The sequence below is a fragment of the Scyliorhinus torazame genome, chromosome 4 (assembly GCF_047496885.1).
Source record: "Scyliorhinus torazame isolate Kashiwa2021f chromosome 4, sScyTor2.1, whole genome shotgun sequence".
Lineage (NCBI taxonomy): Eukaryota > Metazoa > Chordata > Chondrichthyes > Carcharhiniformes > Scyliorhinidae > Scyliorhinus > Scyliorhinus torazame.
In genome coordinates, this window is record NC_092710.1 from 189,617,989 (window position 1) to 189,637,907 (window position 19,919).

Consider the following 19,919-nt stretch of genomic DNA (forward strand, 5'->3'; position numbering starts at 1 on the left):
AATTCTCTTACTATCCACTCTGTCTATGCCCCTCATAATTTTGTAGACCTCTATCAGGTTGCCCCTCAATCTTCGTCGTTCCAATGAGAACAAACCAAGTTTATTCAACCTCTCCTCATAGCTAATGCCCTCCATACCAGGCAACATTCTGGTAAATCTCTTCTGCACCCTCTCTAAAGCCTCCACATCCTTCTGGTAGTGTGGCGACCAGAATTGAACACCACACTCCCAAGTGTGGCCTAACTAAGGTTCTATACAGCTGCAACATGACTTGCCAATTTTTATACTCAATGCCCCGGCCAATGAAGGCAAGCATGCCGTATGCCTTCTTGACTACCTTCTCCACCTGTGATGCCCCTTTCAGTGACCTGTGGACCTGTACACCTAGATCTCTCACTGTATATTCCCTACCTGCATTAGACCTTCCAAAATGCATTACCTCACATTTGTCCGGATTAAACTCCATCTGCCATCTCTCCGCCCAAGTCTCCAAACAATCTAAATCCTGCTGTATCCTCTGACAGTCCTCATCGCTATCCGCAATTCCACCAACCTTTCTGTCATCTGCAAACTTGCTAATCAGACCAGCTACATTTTCCTCCAAATCATTTATATATACTACAAACAGCAAAGGTCCCAGCACTGATCCCTGCGGAACATGTTGCTCTTATTAGCCTTAGTTTATTAGTTCTGATTACGTCACCTTTGCTCATGAGTCGCCAGGTATCTTTCTGATACCGCCACGTGGTTCAAGCTCAAGTTATGATTAATAAGTCAGCACACCGCTTAGTAAGATTGAAATCAACGGTCATTTATTATATATTACAAGTAATGTTTACACAATACTCCTAGTATCTATATAGAAACCTATCAATACTTAACTTTAGAAAGAGCCCACCAGGTCAGGGAAACGAATGGCTTATCCAATCGGATCTGGCCCGCGGGATTCAAAAGGCTGATACAGGTCGATGGCTAGGAGTCTTTATCGGATAGCGATCGCTGGATTCAAACTTACAGTTGCTGGTTGATGTTCTTGCGAAGGTCTCGAGCAGGGGAAGAAGGGAGAGAGAGCGATCTGATCTTGGCCCCTCACTTTATAGGGCCCAGGGGCTTCCCGCCTCCTGGGGCGGCCCTTGACCCTGAGTCCCAAGTGATTGGACTTGTTCCCAATCACTGGGTTCGATACGTCCAATTGCGAGGCTATTCCCCGATCGGGGGGTGGTCGTTCACCTGCCTTTGTTTCGGCCACTGCAGGCGCCGACAGGTCTGGCCTGGTATTCAATTGCTAATATGTTGCAATTGTTCCCGGGGATAGCCGATTAAACTGCAAATGTCTGGGTGGATGGGCTGTTAATAGTCCTGAGTATCGATCTGGGCCAACTTCCCCAGAGCCGAATATGATATTCTGCCTGCAGCTGTCCGTTTGTGTCTTGTTACCTGTTTTTCCCAGCAGCCTTTCCGGTTAGCCATTTTAAATCAGGTTTTGGCCAAATTAATCGGGAAGCAACCATTTTACGTGGCTACGAACACCACTAGTCACAGCCCTCCAATCAGAAAAGCACCCTTCCATTACTACCCTCTGCCTTCTATGACCTAGCCAGTTCTGAATCCATCTTGCCAGCTCACCCCTGATCCCATGTGACTTCACCTTTTGTTCCAGTCTGCCATGAGGGAAGGTGCTGGGTTGGAGATGGGGGTTTGGTTGATAGGATGCTAAACTATTGTGCTTCCCAATTAAAATTGGCTTCATTCTTATCCGCATAGATAGAACAATATTGACAGATTAATGAAATTATGACTGCGATATGTTACTTCATTTGAGTTGAACTTCCTTTTTCACATTTTTCTTTCACCTCCTTTTCTGAAAGCAATAACTCTGTTCCTAGCCCAGTGCATGTGTATTTTTAGTTTGTAACTCTGAATAACATTTGAAGCACGGCTGACATTTTTTCCAAACACAATTGCTTACCCTGTTCACTCAGGTCGCAGATATATGTGAAGGGTGCGCACCATTTCCACCCTGACCTTCCAACAACTTGCAGTGAAATAGGCTGTAACTTTCAAGCTCCAGAGCGTTGTATTAGGGGAATCTCTAAAAATATGCTGGGAGCTCCCAGGTAAGGTTTGCAGGGTAATTACCTGGAAACGCAAACTTCACCTGAGCAACTGCCTGAAAATTGTGATTTAAATCACAAACATAGGATGCTTGTGAAGGGTTACACCAAATGTTACCCAGACAAAGTTGGAAAAATTAAGCATCTTCTAACTTCTGGGTAACTATTGCACAGACTCGCACTGACAGCCCCTCCATACCCGCAGCCCATTGGATTCCTTCCACTCACTCAACCCCCAAGGATTCTCTAGCCCCACCCTCCCAAGGCTCAAATTCCTTGACCCCACCCAGCTCCTCAAATCCTACCACTTACCTTGTAGATGTCTCCATATTCTGCCATGGATCTTTAACCATCAGCTCATGCAGTAAAAGAGGAGCGTGTCTTTCTCTTCGAGCTGTGCTCGATAGTAAGACCCAGGGGTGTGCTGCACTATTCCGATCGCACCCGGCTTGAATCAGAAGGTGAGGTAAGAAAGATTTATGGTACAAAATTGGGAACGGAGTGACAATCCAATGCTGATTGCCAGTCCAAGAAAGTTCAGGCCCATTATCAATATTGTTAGGATACCGGACCAGACCCCAACGTTTGTTAGGATACTGGACAAGAGCCTCAAACAATCTTTTTAAATTTGTAAAACTGTGAGGAAAGGATACTTCACCCCAGGAGTGATGACTCTGACGAAGAAGTATCTTTTATGTTAAAACAAACTTTAATTTAAACACAGAATTTACCATATTAGCATCAAAGAGAATAGCTTTACAGTTAAACAGCTCTTAAATAAAGGATATATTAAACTTACTAGCTATACCTGCTACCAACCCCAATTAAACAACCCAATATATTTCAAATGGCACTTATCATTATATACTTATTTGTGTTGAGACCTTTAGAGAGGGAGACCCTTTCGAGAGCAGAACCAGTACACTTCTACTCAACCTAGGAACATTTGGAAAAACTGCTGTTCAACTTAAAATCCTTCTGTCTTTTCAGACTCAAATCCTGTGACAAACTACAAAACTGCAGACGGACCTGGCTCCTCCCATTTACTACATCACCTGCACTAAGATGTCACATGACCTGCTTAGCTTGAACTAAATACTCATAAATTATCTACTCTCCAGCAATCGTAACAACATCCCATTAGCCCTCAATACGTAAACAAATAAATGGTTAGAATCAATATTGACCTTTCCTTTTATGACTTCTTAATTATAACTTTAGCGCAGACACAGTTTGGATACTTTAACCTAGGTTCTTTAATAATATTACTGTAAAAATATATACCTCAACCCAGGCTTTTAATAACATTGTTATATAACAATTTCTACATTCATCACAATATTAAATGGGCAAGGACAAGTCTAACTAACAACAGATGTCATTTGTTGCCCTGTCGCATCAAATTTGACGTACGTTTGAATTGATCCAAATTGTATTAGTTGTCTTTTTATTCAGATCAATTTTCCACTTCATAAGTTTAGCAGTAATTGTTAGAGAATACCAGGAATTCTTAACTTTTTAGAGCAGTGATTTAGTAATAAGAGAAACAAAAAAAACACCACTTATTTTTCCTGTTGTATCTTTTAAATAAAACGTGTATTAAATATAGGAACTTCGGATCAGGATTAGGACACTCAGCCCTTTGAGTCTGCTCTGCCATTCAATAACAAATAATAATAATAATCTTTATTGTAGGCTTGCATTAACACTGCAATTAAGTTACTGTGAAAGTCCCCTGGTCGCCACATACCGGCGCCTGTTCGGGTACGCAGAGGAAGAATTCAGAATGTCCAAATTACATCTTTCGGGACTTGTGGGAGGAAACCGGAGCACCCGGAAGCAACCCATGCTGACACTGAGAACATGCAGAATCCGCACAGACAGTGATCCAAGGGAATCAAACCTGGGACCGTGGAGCTGTGAAGCAACAGTGCTAACCAGTGTGTTACCGTGCCGCCACATTTCCAATAACAGAATATCGAATGAGTTTTTAAAACTTTCTTTGTTCTAAAAATGATTCATATTGTTGCATGCAAAATTTCCCTGAGTCAAGTACAGCTGCATAATTATAATATTTCATTTTCTTGTAAGCAACACATGATGACCCAGCTCTCATAGGTAAACTGGCACTTGGTATCAAATGCTGTGAGACATTTATGAACAACGTGTCAGTACAGTATTTAGTATTCTCTTTATGTGTTAACAATTAGTTCAAAACGGACAGCAATATAGGTAACAGGCATTGGTTTCAAAAAAGTACAAAAATGAACTTTATGCATAATGTGTCAAAGGCAAACAATTGACCCATTTCTTTTCTCTATGTGACACTTAGGATTTATATTACCAACCCACATCACTTCTGAAAATCAATCATGTGGGCACACTCTTGATTTTAGGACAAAGTTGTTGACAGATGAATCTACATTTTGGCATCTTTCTCGTCATGGTTTTGTCTAATTATAGCTGCAACCCCATTCAGTAGAGACAATTATGCTGGATTTGCTAGTCATTGGCTGTTAATCTTACTGTGAAAATGTTTTTATTTATTTATGAAAAAGCTTTCTGTAAGTTTTGAACATTGTGAGGTATTAATTTATTTTCAATCAGTGGCCTAAATTGTTTGCTTTTTTTGCAGGCTCAGAGTACTAAACTGGAGTCCTCGTAGAAATGCATGGGATGAGTCTAGACCAAAGGAGATCTCAAATGTTTACACTATTACTGCCTTAGCTTGGAAAAAGGATGGTTCCAGACTATGTGCGGTTAGTAATCAAAAATAAGTATACAGCATCAAACACATTTGAGCTTTTAAAATACAGCATTAAGTCAATTCTTCATATGTGAAACTTGAATGGGCAAACAATTGGCAAGTAACATTTGCACATAAGTGCCAGACAAGGATCATCTCCAATGAGAAAAAATCTAATCATTGGTCCTTGACGTTAAATGGCATTACCATTGCTGAATCTTCCACTATCAACATCCTGGGGTTTACCATTGACTAGAAACCTAACTGGACTGGCTATATAAATACTATGCCTACAAGAGCAGGTCAGAAGCTAGGAATCCTGCAGTGAGTAAATCACCCCTGAATCTCCAAACCCTGTCCACCATCTACAAGGCAAAAGTCAGGAGTGTGATGTAATACTCTCCACTTGCCTGGATTAGTGCACCTCCAACAACGCTCAAGAAGCTCAACACCATCCAGGACAAAGCAGCCCGCCTGATTGACACCCCTCCACAAATTTCACTCCCTCTACTATCAATGAACAGTAGCAGCAGTGTGTACCAGCTACAAGATGCACTGCAGGGACTTAGCAAGGCTCCTTCGACAGCAACTTCCAAATCTAAAAGGATAAGGGCAGCAGACATATGGTAACACCACCTGGAAATTCCCCTCCAAGGTGCTCACCATCCTAACTTGGAAATATATCGCCATTCCTTCACTGTTGCGAGATCAAAATCCAGGAACACGCTGTCTAACAGCACTGTGTGTGTACGTACACCACAGGGACTGCAGTAGTTCAGGAATGCAGCTTAACATCATCTTCTCCAGGGCAATTGGAGATGAATAATGCTGACCTAAACAAAGAACAAAGAAATGTACAGCACAGGAACAGGCCCTTCTGCCCTCCAAGCCCGTGCCGACCATGCTGCCCAACTAAACTACAATCTTCTACACTTCCTGGGTCCGTATCCCTCTATTCCCATTCTATTCATGTATTTGTCAAGATGCCCCTTAAATGTCACTATCGTCCCTGCTTCCACCACCTCCTCCGGTAGCGAGTTCCAGGCACCCACTACCCTCTGCGTAAAAAACTTGCCTCGTACATCTACTGTAAACCTTGCCCCTCTCACCTTAAACCTATGCCCCCTAGTAATTGACCCCTCTACCCTGGGGAAAAGCCTCTGACTATCCACTCTGTCTATGCCCCTCATAATTTTGTAGACCTCTATCAGGTCGCCCCTCAACCTCCTTCGTTCCAGTGAGAACAAACCGAGTTTATTCAACCACTCCTCATAGCTAATGCCCTCCATACCAGGCAACATTCTGGTAAATCTCTTCTGCACCCTCTCTAAAGCCTCCACATCCTTCTGGTAGTGTGGCGACCAGAATTGAACACTATACTCCAAGTGTGGCCTAACTAAGGTTCTATACAGCTGCAACATGACTTGTCAATTCTTATACTCAATGCCCCGGCCAATGAAGGCAAGCATGCCGTATGCCTTCTTGACTACCTTCTCCACCTGTGTTGCCCCTTTCAGTGACCTGTGGACCTGTACTCCTAGATCTCTTTGACTTTCAATACTCTTGAGGGTTCTACCATTCACTGTATATTCCCTACCTGCATTAGACCTTCCAAAATGCATTACCTCACATTTGTCCGGATTAAACTCCATCTGCCATCTCTCCGCCCAAGTCTCCAAAGAATCTAAATCCTGCTGTATCCTCTGAAAGTCCTCATCGCTATCCGCAATTCCACTAACCTTTGTGTCGTCTGCAAACTTACTAATCAGACCAGTTACATTTTCCTCCAAATCATTTATATATACTACAAAGAGCAAAGGTCCCAGCACTGATCCCTGTGGAACACCACTGGTCACAGCCCTCCAATTAGAAAAGCATCCTTCCATTGCTACTCTCTGCCTTCTATGACCTAGTCAGTTCTGTATCCACCTTGCCAGCTCACCCCTGATCCCGTGTGACATCACCTTTTGTACTAGTCTACCATGAGGGACCTTGTCAAAGGCCTTACTGAAGTCCATATAGACAACATCCACTGCCCTACCTGCATCAATCATCTTAGTGACCTCCTCGAAAAACTCTATCAAGTTGGTGAGACACGACCTCCCTTTCACAAAACCATGCTGCCTCTCACTAATACGTCCATTTGCTGCCAAATGGGAGTAGATCCTGTCTCGAAGAATTCTCTCCAGTAATTTCCCTACCACTGAAGTAAGGCTCACCGGCCTGTAGTTCCCTGGATTATCCTTGCTACCCTTCTTAAACAGAGGAACAACATTGGCTATTCTCCAGTCCTCCGGGACATCACCTGAAGACAGTGAGGATCCAAAGATTTATGTCAAGGCCTCAGCAATTTCCTCTCCAGCCTCCTTCAGTATTCTGGGGTAGATCCCATCAGGCCCTGGGGACTTATCTACCTTAATATTTTTTAACACACCCAACACCTCGTCTTTTTGGATCTCAATGTGACCCAGGCTATCTACACACCCTTCTCCAGACTCAACATCTACCAATTTCTTCTCTTTGGTGAATACTAATGCAAAGTATTCATTTAGTACCTCGCCCATTTCCTCTGGCTCCGCACATAGATTCGCTTGCCTATCCTTCAGTGGGCCAACCCTTTCCCTGGCTACTCTCTTGCTTTTTATGTACGTGTAAAAAGCCTTGGGATTTTCCTTAACCCTATTTGCCAATGACTTTTTGTGACCCCCTTCTAGCCCTCCTGACTCCTTGCTTAAGTTCCTTCCTACTTTCCTTATATTCCACACAGGCTTCGTCTGTTCCCAGCCTTTTAGCCCTGACAAATGCCTCCTTTTTCTTTTTGACGAGGCCGACAATATCTCTCGTTATCCAAGGTTCCCGAAAATTGCCGTATTTATCCTTCTTCCTCACAGGAACATGCCGGTCCTGAATTCCTTTCAACTGACACTTGAAAGCCTCCCACATGTCGAATGTTGATTTGCCCTCAAACATCCGCCCCCAATCTATGTTCTTCAGTTCCCGCCTAATATTGTTATAATTAGCCTTCCCCCAATTTAGCACATTCATCCTAGGACCACTCTTATCCTTGTCCACCAGCACTTTAAAACTTACTGAATTGTGGTCACCGTTCCCGAAATGCTCCCCTACTGAAACATCTACCACCTGGCCGGGCTCATTCCCCAATACCAGGTCCAGTACCGCCCCTTCCCTATTTGGACTGTCCACATATTGTTTTAAGAAGCCCTCCTGGATGCTCCTTACAAACTCTGCCCCGTCTAAGCCCCTGGCACTAAGTGAGTCCCAGTCAATATTGGGGCAGTTGAAGTCTCCCATCACCACAACCCTGTTGTTTTTACTCTTTTCCAAAATCTGTCTACCTATCTGCTCCTCTATCTCCCGCTGGCTGTTGGGAGGCCTGTAGTAAGCCCCCAACATTGTGACTGCACCCTTCTTATTCCTGATCTCTACCCATATAGCCTCACTGCCCTCTGAGGTATCCTCCCGCAGTACAGCTGTGATATTCTCCCTAATCAGGAGCACAACTCCGCCACCCCTTTTACATCCCCCTCTATCCTGCCTGAAACATCTAAATCCTGGAACATTTAGCTGCCAATCCTGCCCTTCCCTCAACCAGGTTTCTGTAATAGCAACAACATCATAGTTCCAAGTACTAATCCAAGCTCTAAGTTCATCTGCCTTACCCGTAATACTTCTTGCATTAAAACATATGCACTTCAGGCCACCAGCCCCGCTGTGTTCAGCAACTTCTCCCTGTCTGCTCTGCCTCAGAGCCCCACTGTCCCTATTCCCTAGTTCTCCCTCAATGCTCTCACCTTCTGACCTATTGCTCCCGTGCCCACCCCCCTGCCATACTAGTTTAAACCCTCCCATGTGACACTAGCAAACCTCGCGGCCAGGATATTTATGCCTCTCCAGTTTAAATGCAACCCGTCCTTCTATAGGTCACACCTGCTCCGGAAGAGCTCCCAGTGGCCCAGATAACAGAAACCCTCCCTCCTACACCAGCTGTTTAGCCACGTGTTTAGCTGTTCTATCTTCCTATTTCTAGACTCACTGGCACGTGGCACAGGGAGTAATCCCGAGATTACAACCCTAGAGGTCCTGTCTTTTAACTTTCTGCCTAGCTCCCTGAACTTCTGCTGCAGGACCTCATGCCCCTTCCTGCCTATGTCGTTAGTACCAATATGTACAACGACCTCCGCCTGCTTGCCCTCCCCCTTCAGGATGCCCTCTACCCGTTCGGAGACATCCTGGACCCTGGCACCAGGGAGGCAACATACCATCCTGGCGTCTCTTTCACGTCCACCGAAGCGCCTATCTGTGCCCCTGACTATAGAGTCCCCTATTACTATTGCTCTTCTGCGCTTTGCCCCTCCCCTCTGAACATCAGAGCCAGCCGTGGTGCCACTGCTCTGGCTGCTGCTGTTTTCCCCTGATAGGCTATCCCCCCCCCCCACCCCCCGACAGTATCCAAAGGGGTATACCTGTTTGAGAGGGGGACAACTACAGGGGATTCCTGCACTGACTGCCTGCCCTTTCTGGTGGTCACCCATTTCTCTGCCTGCACCTTGGGTGTGACCACATTTATATAACTGCGATCTATGGCGCTTTCCGCCACCTGCATGCTCCTAAGTGCATCCAATTGCTGCTCCAACCGAACCATGCGGTCTGTGAGGAGCTCCAATTGGGTGCACTTTCTGCGGATGAAGCCGTCTGGGACGCTGGAAGCCTCCCGGACCTGCCACATCTCACAATCAAAGCACTGCACCCCTCTAACTGACATTGCGTCAATTAATTAAAATAAAAGTTTAAAACATTTTTTAAAAAAAGTTACTGTTAACTATCTGTTTCCTAGCACTAGATGTCTAATATAAATGCGAAAGCTAAATATAGTACTCTCCGATCTCTGGCTTAGATACCCCTCTAAATTATAATTAAGTAATCATGTTTAATATAATTAAGTAATATAATTAAGAACCAGTGACGTTCACAGCCTGTAAATGAATGGGGAAAAAAAGCAATGATTGAATGATTAACCTCTTGATAGTTTAAAACAAATGTTTCACTTTCTGCGATGAGATATATTTATGATGGGACATATTTTTCAGTTTTAGCACTTAAACTGAATGAGTGTTTCCCATTTTATACTCATCAGCTTTTTTTGTTAAAACTACAGAAAATACAACATTATATGCGTCTTGTGTTTATTTTTCAGGGTACTCTTTGTGGTGGTGTGGAACAATTTGACTGCTGTCTGCGTAGATCTATTTACAAGAACAAATTTGAAATGACATATGTTGGCCTCAGTCAGGTAGGTAGAAAAAATTGGCTTCACTTCAACTATTCATGGTATAGAACAAGAGATAAGTGTTGGAATTTGTGTTTCTAAGTGAATAGTCAAAGTAATTGTACATTACTTATAGCTTTAACACAAAATTCATACTTTTATAACAAGATGTAATCACCAATCCTCCTCCCCTCTCATTGTACTTGGCAAAGATTACTTTTGAAACATTTTGTTTTGCATATAGGCTTTGGTTGTGCCCAGCCAAAAAGCACTGTTTCAATAACTTGAGTAGATACATCTCGGCTGTAATTCCTCGTGCAGTACTGAGGGAGCACTGTCGGAGGGGCCTTCTTTCAGATGAGCTGTTATACTGTGGCCAGTTTGCCTTCTGAGGTAGCAACAAAAGATCCCATAACTCAACTTTGAAGAAGAGAAAGGGCAGCACGGTAAACAGTGGTTAGCGCTGCTGCCTACGGCGCTGGGGCCACAGGTTCGAATCCCGGCCCTGGGTAACTGATCGTGTGGAGTTTGCACATTCTCCCCGTGTCTGCATGGGTTTCACCCGTATAACCCAAAGATGTACAGGTTAGGTGGATTGGCCCTTAATTTGAAACAAATTATTGGGTACTCCCTGACTTGAAGAAGAACAGAGGAGCTTGCATCAGTGTCCTGACCTTAATTAACACCACAAAATAAATTATCTGGCCAATATCACTGTTATTTGTAGGAGTTACTTTGTGTAAATTAATGCGAAATTTGTTTCTCTTTCCTTCTTCCTTTTTCTTTTTCCTTTCAGCCAAACATACAAATTTGGAGGAGGAATAGGCCATTTGGCCCCTCGAGCCTGCTACACCATTTGATAAAATTATGCTGCCAGACCTGCTGAGCTTTTACAGCAGTTTATATTTTTATTAAAGGATCTATCTAACTCAGCGATAACAAATGTTCAATGACCCTACCTCCACTGCTCTCTGGGGACGAGAATTCCACAGAATAATGACCCTCCTAATGCCGAATGAGAAAATAAATTCTCCTTGGCTCTGTCTTAAATGGGAGACTGCTAATTTTTAAACTGTATCCCTTAGTTCTCATCTTTTCCAGAAGGGGAAACATCCTCTTTGCATCCGTCTGTCAAGTCCCCTCAAAAAACTTCTATGTTTGAATAAGATCATCTCTCACTCTTCTAAACTTTGATGGATTTCGGCCCAGCATGTCCAACCTTTCCTCACAAGATAATCACTGATTCTGAACTGTGGTCTCACCAAAGCCCTGTACAACTGCAGCAATAAATTACAACATTCCATTAGCCTTTCTAATCACCTTCTGTACCTGCATATTAACTTTTTGTGATTCATGTACCAGGACATCCAGATCCCTCTGTACTGTAGAGTTCTGCACTCTCTCTCTCCATTTAAACAGTATACTGTGTTGCTCTTATTAGCCTTAGTTTTATTAGCTCTAATTCTGTCACCTTTGCTCATGAGTCGCCAGGTATCTTTCTGATACCGCCACGTGGTTCAAGTCCAAATAATGATTAATAATGCAGTACACCGCTTAGTAAAAGTTAAATCAACGATCATTTATTATATACAGCAATAAATACTTATACAATAATCCTACTTCTAGACTACTACCTACCACTAAAGGCCAATACTTAACTTTGGAAATGGCCCACCAGGTCAGGGAAACGAATGGTCTTTCGAATTGGGTCTGAGCCTGCGGGATTCAAAGCTGGTACAAGTCGCTGGTCAGGAGCGCCTATCTGGTAGCGATCGCTGGAGTAACACTTACAATTTTCTTTGTCGAAGGGTCTCGAAGGTTGCGAGCAGGAAGAGAAGGGTCGAGTTGAACTTGGCCCCTATTCTTATAGTTCCCAGGGGCTACCCGCCTCTCGGGGCGGACCTCGTACCTGGTTCCAAGTGATTGGACTTGGTCCCAATCACTTGGTTCAATATGCTCCAATAATGGGGCGATTCCTTGATCGGGGGGTGGTCGTTTACCTTTCTTTGTCTCAGCCCCTGCTGGCGCCGAAAGGTCTGGGTCGGCTTTCAATTGCTAATTTGTAGCAATTGTCCCCGGGGATGGCTGTTTAATATGCAGATTATGCTGGGTTGTTGTGATGTTGATGGCTGCAGGTATCGGTCTGGGCTGACTTCCCCAGAGGCGAATACACTGTTTTACCTGCAGCTGTCCGTTTGAGTCCTGTTGGCTGATTTTCCCAACAGCCTCTTCCGTTCGCCATTTTAGATCGGGGTTTGACCATTCTAATTGAGAATCAGCCATTTTAGGGGGCTACAACTGCTTTTCTATTGTTTCTGCATTATACTCCATCTGCCAAATTTTTGCCTACTCACTTAATCTATCTATAATTCCTTTGCAGACACCTGTGTCCTTACAATTCACTTGCCTTCCTATCTTTGTGTCATCAGTAAATTTAGCAGTCATAGATTTCATCCAAGTCATTCATATAAATTGTGAATACTTGAGGCCCCAGCACCGATCCCTGTGGTATTCCACTAGTTCCAGTTTGCCAATCCGAAAGTTAACAATTTATCCATGCTCCCTGCTTCCTGTTATCTAACCAATCTTCTATCTATGCTAATATGTTCCCTGCTAGACCATGAGCTCTTATTTTGTGTAATAACCTTTGACGTGGCATCTTCTCAAATGGCATTTAGAATTTCAAGTGCATCACATCTACATGATCCCCTTTATCCATGTTGCTTGTGCCCAAAGAACACCAATGAATTAGTTAAAATGTGATTTTGCTTTCACAAAACCATGTTGACTCTGCTTGATCGCACTGATATTTTCGAAGTGCCCTACTATAATCTCCTTAATAACAGAATCCAGCATTTTCCCTATGGCAGATGTCAGGCTCACTGCCATGTAATTTCCTGCTTTCTGTCTCACTTCTTTCTTAAACAGAGGAGTTGCATTCCCTATTTTCCAATCTGATGGGACCTTTCTAGAATCTGGGGAATTTTGGAAAATTATAACCAATGCATCTACTAACTCTACAGCCCTATCTTTTAAGATCCTAGGCATTGATTCTAATAATTTTCTCAGTACCCTTTCCCTGGTGATTGTAATTGTTTTAAGTTTTCCCCCCTCCCTTTCACCTCTTTATTTATAAGTATCTCTGGGATGTTATTTGTTATTCTACAGTAAAGACAGACACAAAATGTCTGTTCAATGCTTTTTTCATTTCCTTATTTCCCGTTATTAATTCCCTGGACTCTCTCTCTGGAGGACCCGTGGTAACTTTTTTTCCTTTTTGCATATGTGTTGCCACTCTTAACTTCTGTTTTTATATTTATAGCCAACTTTCTCTCATACCTTCTCCCTTTTTGATTTGCCATTTTTTGCTGTTTTTGAAGTTCTGTCCAATTTTCTGATCTACCATTAATCGTTGCAGAACTGTTCAGTTTTTATTTCAATAGAGTTCCTTAGTTAGCCATGGATGATGCATAAAAGAAACTGGGAACCAATATCATTCTTTTTATTCCAATCAGGTTATTGTCAGGAACCTTTCAACTGGTACCAGAGTAGTGCTGAAGTCTCACTATGGATATGAAATCGATGAAGTGAAAATCATGGGTAAAGATCGATACCTGGTAGCTCATAGCACTGACACGTTACTCCTTGGAGACTTGGCTACGAACAAACTTAGTGAGGTACCATGCAAGTTCAAAAGTGGGCTATATTTACTAATTTCTTTTAAGCTTGTAGAGGTGTATTGCATATCTTTCAATCTGCATTACTAGCCTTTTTTCTTATTGTAACGCACATCAATAATTGGTTGCTGGATTGCAGTTCCATGGAAACCAACAGCACTTTGTTACCCTGTCTATGTGAGGCAAGATGGTGTTAGCAGAATATTTAATTATTAAGGACATCACAACTGAACTTGATTCTCTTAGTCTGTGCTCATACAAGAATGATTTTCCACATTGGATAGAAATAGAGTGTGGAGACTGTAATTGGATTGAACAGGCTCATTGACAACAACATTGCAAGAGTATTGTTAAGATGTGGTTTTAGTATTTGAAGTGGAATACATTTATTTCTGTGTTCCAGGTCAGATAGCTCACTGACATTGTATTAATGAACTGTACTTCAGAGTGGTAGGAATAGTTTCTTACATTACATACATTACATCACACGAGCTCTTACATTACCAAATTTGTGATTTTAACTGCAACATCTGCTTGGAAGGAACCTGAATTAACCGTGGCGGTTTTTGTGCACATTATGATGGCCAATACCAGAGTAACATTGGACAGGACACTTGTCTGTCGTGTTAGCCTTGGAAAGATGGGTTCGGCAAAGAAGTGAAAGAACTTTACAAAATGCATTACATTTAGGCTTTATAATTATGTGGCACAATATTAGTATATTGACTATATTCAAATCCTCTGTCCATTTTTTCAAATAAGGGATTCACTATTTTAGTTCATTTTAAACCGGAATTAAAACAGTTCGGGCTCACAATCACCTTCTCGAGGACCAAGAAAAATGCTGGCCCAGTCAACATTGCCCACATTTCATGAAGGAATATAAAAAACAATTCATTCAAGGCTGTTGAGCATTTATACATAAAGAGCTGAATATAGTCAGGCTGATGATGGATTCGAAGACTGGGGTAAGGCCACCGTGGCCATTTAGGAGTTTCAAATCTGTATTTTAAGCCTATCCAACAACTAATGCCTGGTGTGGCTTCTGTTTCTTCTAGAGTTCAGAACATGCCTTCAAAATGTGTCATCCAAATGGAGATAGTATTTCCAGCTGAAAGGACACAATGACAGATGCACCCATGTAACTTCGTGAATGGGGTTTGGACTAGTCAGGCAGACCCTGATCTGGGAGGGGTTCATTGGTAAGATGGGGGGGCCTTGGGGATGGGTATCTGTGGTGAGGGCAGAGGGAGATGTTGAAAGGGGGAGGCTCTTCCTGCTAGGGGCATATCCAGTGGCCTCAAAGTGCCTAATTAGGCCCTTAGTCGTGATCCTTAGGCTCTTAAATTACTCAATTTGCCATTGGGTGGGAGGGCTAGCCTACATCTACACCACTTCTGGTGAAATGCCATAATAATGGGACGATGACAGACACTGCACAGCCCTACCCCCAACCTCAACTCCCCCCCCCCCCCCCCCCCCCCCAATTCATCCCCTGCCTAACCTAGAGGGCTAGTAAAATCCAGCTCTAATATTGCAAGTGATAGTTCCAAGGTAGCTTGTTCAGGTTTCTATAAAATACCTCATCAGCAAACAGCAAAATCCCCTTATTGAGTTAAATTTGATGATACTCTAATTTGAAAAGAAAATGTTGATAACTTCTGATTTGTTTTAGGTTGCTTGGCAGGGGACTGGTGGAAATGAGAAGCTTTACTTTGATAATGAGAATGTAAGTCTCGCTTCCCTTTGAAATTGTGCTAAATATGTGTTTTGGTCACAAAAATATAATCTTGTTCTTTACATGAATGAAACACGGGTACAAGCTATTCTTGGTGAGCTTGTAATGAGAAGAAACTCGTTAAACTTGAGTAGAAATGCTTATTTTTCAACGTGATATATCTGGGGCTGGATTCTCTGCTGCCCAATGCCGGCAGAGAGATCGTGATCGGGCGGCGAATTCAGCATCGCCAGTAAATGTGGGCATAGATCCACTTCCAATGCTCTGGTCCCAGCTGGCGATGGCATCGGGGTTTGCAACCACCGGCAGCAGGAGGATGCAAATAGGTCAAATGAAACCATTTGCATTCAATTCATGGGCTGGGCACTGGATTCTCCAAGCCTCCTGGTGGGATTCATGTGGCATGGATTGGTGCAGATATTTATCAGTGTGGCTTGGTGCGATGAACCTTGCGTTGGGCCCAAGGGTCTTTAAGGTGGTTGCCCCCGAAGTCCATCGGTGAGCCTCCTCCCTCCCACAATACAAATAACGCCCAGCCCACCAGTGACCCCCACTTAGACGATCGCCCTCATCCCACCGCCGACAATCCTCCTCCCCCAACAGCGACATCCTCCCACCCCTGACACAGCAGTAACCCCCCCCGCCCCTCCAGAAGCCAGAGGGCAGATGCAATAGAGACAGTGAAAAAGATCCCTACACCTGCTATCTTGGGCAGAGAAAACAGCAGCTGTAAATTCGTAGAAAGTGAAAACCACATCTTCAGGGTTTAAACACCCTCAGATCTTTGTTATGCAAGGCTTTCATTCTCATCAATGAGGAATTGCTTGTACTAGGCTGATTGACAGCTTCCAGAGGGGGGAAGGGGGGGTTGGGGGGAGGAATTGCGATGCAGGTGAGGCCAGCTGCCAGTCCTTGCTATTGAACTGCCCGCTCAAAATGGGGGCCTGATAGCGGGATTAGCAAGATAATCCCTTGCGATCTCCGCTATGTATAAATTTACATGGCAAGGGACAGTGAATATCCTCTGGGCATCACTCCCTGCGCAAGCGCGAATCAGAGGCCATTGATCTCTGCCAGTGGAACATTGTGTCCCAAAAGGAGAATTCAGCCCCGGTCTCATTTGCCTTACGATAGAGGGAAAATTGTGATTTCTGGAAAGTTTTGCTGGCATTCAGTTTTGGAATGAGAATAAGGCCTTACAGTGACGTATAAAAATCTCACGAGAATGGATTGTATGCTTAAATTTGACCCAACGCTGAATTTCAGGCAATCATCTTGTACAAATTAATTGCTGCAGCAGCTAGAATCTGGGGACATTAAATTTTAAAAATTATTTTTGGCTGCTGTTGCCATTTAAGTAGCCCAATTAGTTTTTTTTGTAGCAGTTACCCATGCTTATCAATCATTTGTTCACCTCTTAGCAGCCTAGATTCACCTGTAGTGTCTTCATCTTCCACTGTCTTATCGACTCTCGCTATTTTGATGTCATCTGCAAACTACAGCAGAGGGCAGTAGAGCGGAGATGCTGATTGGCTATTGCGGGGGAAATTTGCATACACCCGTGTGCCCTCCCTAACTTAGACCATAAGACATAGGAGCGGAAGTAAGGCCATTCGGCCCATCGAGTCCACTCCACCATTCAATCATGGCTGATTTCAACTCCATTTACCCGCTCTCTCTCCACAGCCCTTAATTCCTCGAGAAATCAAGAATTTATCAACTTCTGTCTTAAAGACACTCAACGCCCCGGCCTCCACCGCCCTCTGTGCCAATGAATTCCACAGACCCACCACTCTCTGGCTGAAGAAATTTCTCCTCATCTCTGTTCTAATGTGACTCCCTTTTATTCTAAGGCTGTACCCCCGGGTCCTAGTCTCCCCTGCTAATGGAAACAACTTCCCTACGTCCACCCTATCTAAGCCATTCATTATCTTGTAAGTTTCTATTAGATTTCCCCTCAACCTCCTAAACTCCAATGAATATAATCCCAGGATCCTCCGACGTTCATCGTATGTTAGGCCTACCATTCCTGGGATTTGAAGGTGGTATGTGGAGGAGCTGTTGTCAAGTGACACTTAAACCCGAAACACTTCTTCAGTGTTTCCCTCCCTACCCCCTCCTCCAACCAAAAAAACCCCAACCGCTGTAAAGATCAAGAGGAAGGCTCGAGTGCAGGTAGAAGTCGAAAGAAGTTGAACCGTGATGTCACAGCCTGCTGGTAAGGGACTGGCTGGTGACTGGTAAGTAGTTTTTCTTTTATTTTCCCTCAGGTGTTATCGTGCGGGGCGCAGAGGTTACTGAGTGAGTGCTTGCTGAGAAGGGGAGTGAATAACAGGTAAGCTCTTTCTTTTTTTATCTAGAGGGAATGGCAGGGAAGGTAGAGCAATGTTCCTCCTGCAGAATGTTTGAGGTGAGGGATGCCGTCAGTGTCCCTGTTCATTTCATCTGTGGGAAGTGCACCCATCTCCAGCTCCTCCGAAACCGCTTTTGGGAACTAGAGCTGGAGCTGGATGAACTTCGGATCATTCGGGAGGCAGAGGTGGTCATAGATAGAAGCTTCAGGGATGTAATTACTCCGAAGAATAAAGATAGATGGGTGACGATGTGAGGGGCTGGGAGGAAGCAGTCAGTACAGGGATCCCCTGTGGTCGTTCCCCTTAGTAAAAAGTATACTGCTTTGGATACTGTTGGGGGGAGGGGGAACTTACCAGGGGTAAGCCATGGGGTACAGGTCTCTGGCACAGAGTCTGTCCCTGTTGCTCAGAAGGGAAGGGGGGAGAGGAGTAGAGCATTAGTCAATCGAGACTCCATAGTTAGGGGGATAGATAGGAGTTTCTGTGGGAACGAGAGAGACTCGCGGTTGGTGTGTTGCCTCCCAGGTGCCAGGGTGCGTGATGTCTCGGATCGTGTTTTCGGGATGCTTAAGGGGGAGGGGGAGCAGCTCCAAATCGTGGTCCACATAGGTACCAACGACATAGGTAGGAAAAGGGATAGGGATGTAAGGCAGGAATTCAGGGAGCTAGGGTGGAAACTTAGATCTAGGATAAACAGAGTTATTATCTCTGGGTTGTTACCCGTGCCACGTGATAGCGAGACGAGGAATAGGGAGAGAGAGGAGTTGAACACGTGGCTACAGGGATGGTGCAGGAGGGAGGGTTTCAGATTTCTGGATAATTGGGGCTCATTCTGGGGTCGATGGGACCTCTACAAACGGGATGGTCTACACCTGGACCAGAGAGGTACCAACATCCTGGGGGGAAAATTTGCTAATGCTCTTCGGGAGGGTTTAAACTAGTTCAGCAGGGGCTTGGGAACCTGAATTGTAGCTCCAGTATACAGGAGGTTGAGAGTAGTGAGGTCATGAGTAAGGTTTCAAAGTTGCAGGAGTGTACCGGCAGGCAGGAAGGTGGTTTAAAGTGTGTCTTCTTCAATGCCAGGAGCATCCGGAATAAGGTGGGTGAACTTGCGGCATGGGTTGGTACCTGGGACTTGGATGTTGTGGCCATTTCGGAGACATGGATAGAGCAGGGACAGGAATCGTTGTTGCAGGTGCCGGGGTTTAGATATTTCAGTAAGCTCAGGGAAGGTGGTAAAAGAGGGGGAGGGGTTACATTGTTAGTCAAGGACAGTATTACGGTGGCAGTAAGGACGTTTGATGAGGACTCGTCTACTGAGGTAGTATGGGATGAGGTTAGAAACAGGAAAGGAGAGGTCACCCTGTTAGGGGTTTTCTATAGGCATCCGAAAAGTTCCAGAGATGTAGAGGAAAGGATTGCAAAGATGATTCTGGATAGGGGCGAAAGCAACAGGGTAGTTGTTATGGGGGACTTTAACTTTCCAAATATTGACTGGTAACGCTATAGTTCGAGTACTTTAGATGGATCTGTTTTTGTCCAATGTGTGCAGGAGGGTTTCCCGACGCAGTATGTAGATAGGCCAACGAGAGGTGAGGCCATATTGGATTTGGTACTGGGTAATGAACCAGGACAGGTGTTAGATTTGGAGGTAGGTGAGCACTTTGGTGATAGTGACCACAATTCGATTATGTTTACTTTAGTGATGGAAAGGGATAGGTATATACCGCAGGGCAAGAGTTATATCTGGGGGAAAGGCAATTATGATGCGACGAGGCAAGACTTAGGATGCATCAGATGGAGAGGAAAACTGCAGGGGATGGGCACAATGGAAATGTGGAGCTTGTTCAAGGAACAGCTACTGCGTGTCCTTGATAGGTATGTACCTGTCAGGCAGGGAGGAAGTGGTCGAGCAAGGGAACCGTGGTTTACTAAAGCAGTCAAAACACGTGTCAAAAGGAAGAAGGAGGCTTATGTAAAGATGAGACATGAAGGTTCAGTTT

At 44.1% G+C, this 19,919-nt stretch overlaps 1 protein-coding gene across 1 annotated transcript in view; it reads left to right on the top strand.

Moving 5' to 3' along the window:
• ift172 (intraflagellar transport 172) overlaps nt 1–19,919 on the top strand; it is a 211,697-nt gene that overhangs the window by 32,259 nt on the left and 159,519 nt on the right. Inside the window, exons 9-12 of the mRNA XM_072499027.1 lie at nt 4,750–4,873; nt 10,076–10,171; nt 13,663–13,824; nt 15,500–15,553. Coding sequence (XP_072355128.1) covers nt 4,750–4,873; nt 10,076–10,171; nt 13,663–13,824; nt 15,500–15,553 — 436 coding nt within the window. The remainder of the gene's footprint in view (nt 1–4,749; nt 4,874–10,075; nt 10,172–13,662; nt 13,825–15,499; nt 15,554–19,919) is intronic.